The sequence below is a fragment of the Belonocnema kinseyi genome, chromosome 8 (genome assembly GCF_010883055.1).
Source record: "Belonocnema kinseyi isolate 2016_QV_RU_SX_M_011 chromosome 8, B_treatae_v1, whole genome shotgun sequence".
NCBI lineage: Eukaryota > Metazoa > Arthropoda > Insecta > Hymenoptera > Cynipidae > Belonocnema > Belonocnema kinseyi.
This window is the reverse complement of record NC_046664.1, coordinates 140,456,768-140,464,931: the sequence shown is the minus strand read 5'-3', so window position 1 is coordinate 140,464,931 and position 8,164 is coordinate 140,456,768. Positions and strand designations below refer to the sequence as shown.

Below are 8,164 nucleotides of genomic sequence, written 5' to 3'. Positions count from 1 at the left end.
ACTATTACTTGTTCCCTAACCTGAAGAGATGGCTCACCGGTAAGCGTTTTTACTCAAATGAGGAGCTCATAGCTGAAACTTAGGCGTATTTTGGAGACCTTCTGATCAAGTGCTTTTCGGACGGTATCAAAAAGTTAGAAAATCGTTGGACTCGCTGTATTGTCCTAAAAGGAGAGTATGTTGAAAAATAAAACCGACTTTGCCCAAAAAAACGTTTCCGTGTTTCATTTTTCAGGGACTTATCAGACTGCCTAGTAGCACTCTCACTGCTTCCCTTAAAGTAACGACTGATCTCAAATTAGTAATGGATAATAGGGAGATTGAGATTGTTGTCCCGTTTGATTTTTCGAAGGCTTTTGATATGCTTAACTACAAGTTACTCATACAAAAATTCAAATCTTTTAACGTGTCCAGTTCTGTCATCAAATGGTTCCAATCCTATTTTAATAATCGGTCTCACCAAATTATTAATAATTGTGGTGGAATTTCTGACTGGTGGGAGGTCAAGAGTGGGTTTTTTGAGGGTTCCATTCTGGCACCCCTTCTCTTCAATTTTTTCACCTCTGACTTCGGAAGTGAACTTCAACATTGTAGCTACCACAAATATGCTGACGATTTCAAAATTTACTTATCAGGACCGATTTCTTCTCTGAGTAGATTACTTGTTCTACTACAGGAGGATATCGATCACGTTATCCTTTGGGCCTGGAAGAATGGACTCACTCTTAACCCGGGCAATACTTAGGCACTTGTTGTCGGACCTACTTCATCAGCGTCGCTTGAAACTCTGGCATTATTTTTGCCAGTTTGTATTGAGAGTCTCATCCCTTTCTCGGAAGTAGTTAAAGACCTGGGAGATTAACTTAACCGTACCTTGACCTGGAATGAAAAAGTACGGAGCATCTAGAGGAAAATATAAAGTATTCCACAACAACTATATAGGAATACGGACTCTTCACCTCCATACCGACATAAGGCTGGTTTGCCTAATGTTGCCAAGAGAAGACAATTCTTTATGGGTAATTAGCTCTACGCTATTTTTCAGAATAAAACTCCTGAATATCTATTTAACCTCTTTCAATTTGTAGACAGAGACCTTCCAGCACATCCTAAGCTTCGTAAAAGACATTAAATTATTATGATTTCCTTCCACAGAACGTGTAAGCTGGAAAAGTCTTTTATAGTCAGAGGTGCCCGGTTATGGAATAAAATACCATATAATATTATAAATGCACCTTCCCTGTATCATTTCAAAAATCTCTTTCAAATATTTGTACAATATTTCTAACCCAACTCTTGAAATTACTCACTGGTAAACTCTCAAATTTAATTCTCCGACATTTTATCTTCGAATTTCCTTCTGTTTTTATTAACTTTTTGTAAATTTTAATTTTTAATGCAAATAGTTTTACTCTCTTAATTTCTACTTTAATGCACATAATAGCTGCTAATTAATCACTCAATGTTCATTACTATGTATTAATCTCATACCTAATCTGTTACGAATTATTAAGTAGACTCCATATATTTCAGTTAGTTTATAGATTTAGTTATAAAATTAATCAAGTATATTACCGATCAGTGCTTACATAAATTAGTAATGACCTTGTGCTGTCCTGTTATTACAAGGTATTAACTTTGTATGACCTAAATGAACAGCTACTTCTAGCCTGCGATGTAAGTCAATATGGATTACCAGCAATTTTGTCACATCATTTTAAGGATGGTAGTGAAAGACCAATAGCGTTTTCCTCTAAAGTCATCCCAAAAAGTGAATTGCATCTTGCAATTATAGAGAAAGAAGCTGATCCTATTGTATTTGCATTTAAGAAATTTAATCAATATATTTATGGAGCCAAAATAATATTAAAAACTGCTCACGAACCGCAAAAGTTTTGATTTGGTCCTTCAAATAATATGTCAGTTATGATGCAAAATAGATTTCAAAGAAGGGCATATTTACTTACGGGCTTTACGTAAACGATTGAAATTGTGAAATTGCAAGCTAATGGTAATTGTGACGCGCTCTCGAGATTGCCCATAGACGATGATACACCTGTATTTGAAAAAGAATTCGTTAGTTTAAATAATGTTGAAGAGGGAATTCCGACTCTAAATTTTAAAAATGTATCTCAAGGAACATTAAAAGATAAAGAGTTATGTAGAGTAATAAGGTTTATACAACAAGGTTGGCCACGTGATACTAAGCAATTGACAGATTTCGAAAAAAAGTTTTATTTAAAGAATCTAGAATTAACAGTTAAGAAAGGTTGTATCCTTTGGGGAAACCGAGTAGTAATTCCAAAGAGCCTTCAGACAGAAATTTTGTCAGATATGTTTACAAAAAAGAAATGATCTCTCGAAAGTATCAATATCAAACTGGCAATGGCAAAGTAAACTGTGGTCAAGAATTCACACTTCACACATATTGATATCAAAAGTAATACGCAAACATGCAAAACATACAAAATTGAACACTTTAAAAAATTATTTACTCGGCACGGGCTGCCAGAACTCTTGTAGCTTGTGACGTTGCAGATTTTCTGCAACTCACAAATTCGAATTTATATACAAATTTTATTGATTAAATTACTCTCTTGTTTACACTAAGAGTAAATAAATTCGAAATTCCTCCCTTTTGTTATATTTTATTTCATGTATTACTCTATTATTTCGTTATTCTTTGTATATATTTTTAATTTTAATTTTTGATAATTTAGGTCTGTTTTTAATTTTTTTGTTCTCTTATTTCTTACTCCCTCGGTCTAGAACGAGAACGAGAAAGATGAGGATCACCGTCATCGCCGCTGTCACTGTCTACATATCTTCGCATCTATAGTCCCCACATAATTTTTTGGATATTAGATCGCTAATCCTTCTGACATCCAGGGCCGTGTATCAGATTCGGTCATTAAAATAATAAAAAAGTGGAAAATTAAAATTTACATCGGCTGTTTAATCGAAGGTCCAAATTTTCGACCATTTTTTCAACAGTTTTGACTCCAAAAAAATTATTTAATAACCCAATATCTTTAAACTTTTAGGTATATCCTTCCGATAGTACCATAAAGAGAAACCCCTGCGTTTAAAGATTCGTTACGGTATAACTATTAGTTTCAGTGACTTGCCGATCAATTAACTCCGGGTCAATGTAATAAACGTAGTAACGTAGTAGCGTAGTAATCAGCCTTCCCAGAATTTATGGGACAAAAAAATATACAAACCTATTGTATAAGAAACATTGCTCCGACCCAAGTGCTCCGACTACCTGATTAGTGACGGTATGCGGACTCTGACATTTTTGATAATATCTCCATAAATATTTAATATTTTCCTTTTCCTTTTTACAGTATATTTTTAACATATTATACATTCAAAATATGAAAGAAAAAAAATCGATTTTTTGAAAATTCTAAAGGTACCTCCCTCCTTAATTAGTTAGTGTGATCAAGAGAAAGTTTTAAATGAAAAACTAATTAGTTACTAACATTATTTATTACATCATGAAGATTATTTCTCTTATTGCTTGCATAAAAAAGGTGGCTGTTATTATTTATTGCTTCAATCAAAGAAGAATCCTCACAAATATTAGAAATACCATTTAAAAAAGTATATATTTGTATTTTCATATCACACTTATCCCTATCGACCCTATAATTTCTTTCGAAAATCCCTCGTTGTAAGTCAATATAATTCTAATCCCTTACGTGAATTTTTGTATAGTTCTTTTATTTATTCCCTGTCACAAATCAGAATTATCAATCTTTTATAAAATTTCTTTCCTTAAACTCGAAATTATAATTCTTTACTGAATTACTTTTAGGCATCGAAGGCACAACAATTTGGAGTTGAAAAGACAGAAAACTTCTGTTGAAGGTGCAGCATCTCAGGCATCGTTAACAACGTTGAAGGAAATATTAAATGTGCATCTCATTTCCGAACATGAAACAGAGCAAGAAAATAAATTTATGTGCGAAAAATCGAAGGAAAAAAGAGCGGACAAAGGAGTTGAGGCAAAGTTTCTAGAAGAAAAAGACAAAATTCATGATTTACACTTTGCATTTGTAATCGCTACATTTACACTAGTCACAGTGAAGCAGAAACTCAGGCATTTTTTTCCAGAAGCTCCTAAAAAAATTATCAGCAGGAGAAAAATTAAAAAGAATGACAAAAAAGTAGGAACGGACCATGTTTATGTCAACAGAAGTGCTGGACCTGATACAGCAGATGTAAATGAAAAAGATTTCTTGAAATGTTAAACAGGATTTCATGGAGGGTCTTTGATCAAATCTTATCAAGAAATGCTAGCCTTAGCTGGGGTGACATTCTCCACTTACAATTTACTAAGAGATATTTATGAAGGATCGGATGGAACGAAAATATCTAAAAACAATCGATTGTTCATTTTTTTATGTAAAATGATACTGGAACTCACTTACTCAGCATTAGGAGTACTCTTTGGAGTTGACAGAAAATCTATTTCCAAAATATTTATTTCTACATTAGAATACTTGGTCATCAGATGTCAAGACTTTGTCGCTTGGCCCAGTAAAGAAATTGTGCAAAGTACCATGCCTGATGAATTAAAAAATATGTACGGAAATTGTGTTATAATTGACTGCACTGAAATAAAAATTGATCAATCATCTAGTGTGGAGGCAAAAGGACAGACGTATTCTCACTACAAAAAAGGATTTACTGTAAAAGTTTTAATAGGATGTGCACAAGCCGGATCAGTGTCTTTCGTTTCGAAATGTTACGGTGGTAGAATCAGTGATGCTCAGATTACAACATGCAGTGGACATCTAGATTTCTTAGAATCAGATTATCTCGTATTTGCAGATAAAGCATTTCCTGAAATTCAAAGCACCATTGATGAAAAGGGAGCAGGCGTTGTTCTTGTTATGCCATCATTTTTACGAGATGGATGTTTTCCGAAGAAGAAGTAGAAGAAACGTATCAAGTTGCAAGATTTCGCATACACATTAAACGAATTATGCAGCGCTTAAGAATTTACAACATACTTGTAAAACTGCCCTCACATTTACTGGCGCATGCATATAATATTGTATTTATGTGTGGAGTTTTAGTCGATTTGCAATCTCCAATATTAAAAGAAATAAGCGACTCTGAAGATGTTGAACAAACTTAACTCGATTTATTTCAGCTCGTCGTTTTTATTTATAAAAGTGACTGTGTATTTTTATGTAAATAAGTTACTTAAAATTAAATTGAGAATAAATGTTGGTTTTTATATTGTAAAGTAAATAACGGTTCATAAATTATTTTGCCCATTTAAAACAATAAATAATATTACAATGTTTAATTTCATTCTTGTGTAATCCTAATCTACCGAAATAAATATATTAATATACACAAGCTTCTTTAAAAAACTTAAAATTAAAAAATTCTACTTCTTTCTTTGGTAGAATTCTTTTACGAAATATTTAAAATAAAAAGTTTCCAAAATAGGAATTACATTTTCCACAAATTTCTCATTTCACTGAATAGTAGTAGAGAAACTTCCACGTGGTAGCCAAACATAAAAGTCACAAAATGATAAACCTGACATATACATTTGAATTTAACACTGTGTGTCAAATTAAGGATGTGTGCAGGATTGTGTGTGTGTGCAGGATTAAGTTGATGTACATTGTTTATTCTTTTCAAATATGAAACGTTAAACTTATTTGTAGTCTTATCAAATATAGGCTCTTTTTCACAGCTGATAGGGCATTTGATTTCTAATAGCTTAGTAATTACACAGTTTTCTAAAACGAATCCGTCTGGAGTAGCATACAGCCATGGTTGATTTTGCAAAACAACAAGACTAACTTGGATCACTTTAACGTGAAAAGCTTTTTCATATTTTGAAATAGCAACTGAGTCATTTTTTATGCCATATGTGACATTTCTTTTCGTCGCGCCAACTAATTTTACAGGATTTTAAAATTCTTTTAAAAGCTTTTCAATGCTCGTTTTTTTCTACATTCAATAGAATGTGCCTTAGAAGTCGTAGATATTCGTATCAACCTTTCTGCAGTCCATTCTGCTGAATTAGACTGATTTTTCGTTCTCAAACACAAACTTTTTATGTCGGTTTCACGGAGTATGACTCGTTGACGATAAAAATCAAGTCATTTCGGTTCTGTTTCATCTAAACTATTACTAAAATATAATTGCATTTTTTTAGATTTATCAATGGCACATTGAATGCAAATATCACAATTTCTATCTTTAACTGATGCCATCGCTAAGTCAATACAATCCATTAAAATAGATTGAGCTGCTCTTTCCCCTTCAGTTTTCGATTCTTCTCGAAGAACAGTACGTAAGGCATACGGGTGATTAGCAAGGTGTGAATAAGTTTGCAGGGAGAAACTTTTAATTGTTTTCTAAATTCTTTCTTTTTAAAAAATCCGCGACTGCTAAGCCCTTTGCATACAAATCTTTTGCAATTTGACTATCTGAGGGTTTCCCCATTCTTGCTCTAGACTTGTCTTACTGATACTTCTGTCTGTATTAATATAATGAATTAATGCAAACACATATTTACATTTGCCCCCTGCTTGAGATACGCACGTACATGCAACTGAAATTACATTTCGCTATGAGTCAAGCTGTAAAAAAGTTGGTTTTAATTAGTATTTTGCCCAATAATATTTAACAAATTCATCTATTATTTTCCAATTCAGTTTACTATTAAAAAACGTATTTATTTACACAATCAAGGACTTCATGAACTTTCTAGTTTTCACACATGTGTATCGTACACCTCTAATTTATCTGAATAAGGTAGAGAGTTCACAAAAGTCTGACGAATGAAACTGGCTTGAATTCTTCGACTAATACTGTTTATTCGGATTTCCTTTACTCTAATAACATGTATTATAGACAAAACCTTTCCTTTTTTAATAGTTTCTTCATGAAACTCAATCCTATGCTTTAATGATTCAAATCCAGTTTTTATTATAATATTCATAATGAGCAGTCAATGTAAATAACCATATTGAGGTTATGTTTACACCGACTTAAAGAATTTATGTGCGTTTGCAGACTTATAATTACCGTGTGCCTATTTTAAAATTTCTTTCTGGACTGTAACTTTTGAAATAGTAAATATCTACTTTGGCTTTTTTATTCATAAATGTATATATTGACTTCTAATCGTAGATTTTAAATTATTTATGTCTTACGGTCCAATCATAAATCGAAAAAATAAATATGAGTCAAAAAAACTTGTTCTTCGAAACTCAGATATTTATTTAATAGAAAAACTCCTTTTGAAACTTCCTAATGTTTCGGTACACATGCGTACATTTTCAAAGGTTCTTAACCTAAATAATTATATTAAAGATTAGTAATTTTAGTCTGAACAAATATGATGGATAATTACGTAGATTTAAATACATTGTTACCATGAGAAAAACAAATTAGCGTAGGTTAGGACAGTCGAACAGAAATTGACAGTTTCAGAAATACATGAAGAATACGTGATGAACGATGATGTAATAGGCAAGTTTCCATTGAAAACCACTGATGTGGAAGCGCGTAATTGAGTTTAAATTTGAAATAAGAAATTAAAAAATTTTTTTTAAATGTGTACATGTACATATCCATACATATGCATACATATATCCACACATATAGCGTGCATACATATACACATATATACATATAGAGATGATTAATATTAAAAACATTATTTTATAATACTCTGATAAATTTAATTAATATTTAGAATTTCAGTCTGTAAATTAACTGAAATCTTACGATATTTGTTTATAAAAATAGACTCAATAATACGTCGTTGATAAGTATTTTTTTCTGCAGTTAATATTTTGATACGTTTAAAATCAAAATCAAAGTAATGATTGAAATTCCAAGAATGTTGCGACAGACCTGTGTTAAAATTCCCAACTTCACAATCTCTTTTGTGTTCAACAATTCTAGTTTTTAATCTCCTGCCAGTTTCACCTATATAAGCTTTATCACAACATTTGCATTTAATTAAATAAATAACACCAGATAAATTTTCAATGGAATTGACGTCTTTTCTTCCTGACAAATAATTATCTAATGTATTAGTGTTTTTAAAATAAACATTGATATTAAATTTTTTAAGTGAATTTCTTAATCTTTCTGATAGGCCCTGAATGTAAGG

The 8,164-nt window shown here is 31.7% G+C and overlaps 2 protein-coding genes across 9 annotated transcripts in view; both read left to right on the top strand.

Moving 5' to 3' along the window:
• Positions 1–8,164, top strand: part of LOC117178232 (mRNA export factor) — a 180,509-nt gene that overhangs the window by 31,050 nt on the left and 141,295 nt on the right. The window lies entirely within an intron of this gene.
• LOC117178727 lies at positions 4,419–4,949 on the top strand. The gene has a single exon (XM_033370158.1). The coding sequence runs from the start codon at positions 4,419–4,421 to the stop codon at positions 4,947–4,949; it is 531 nt and encodes a 176-aa protein (XP_033226049.1).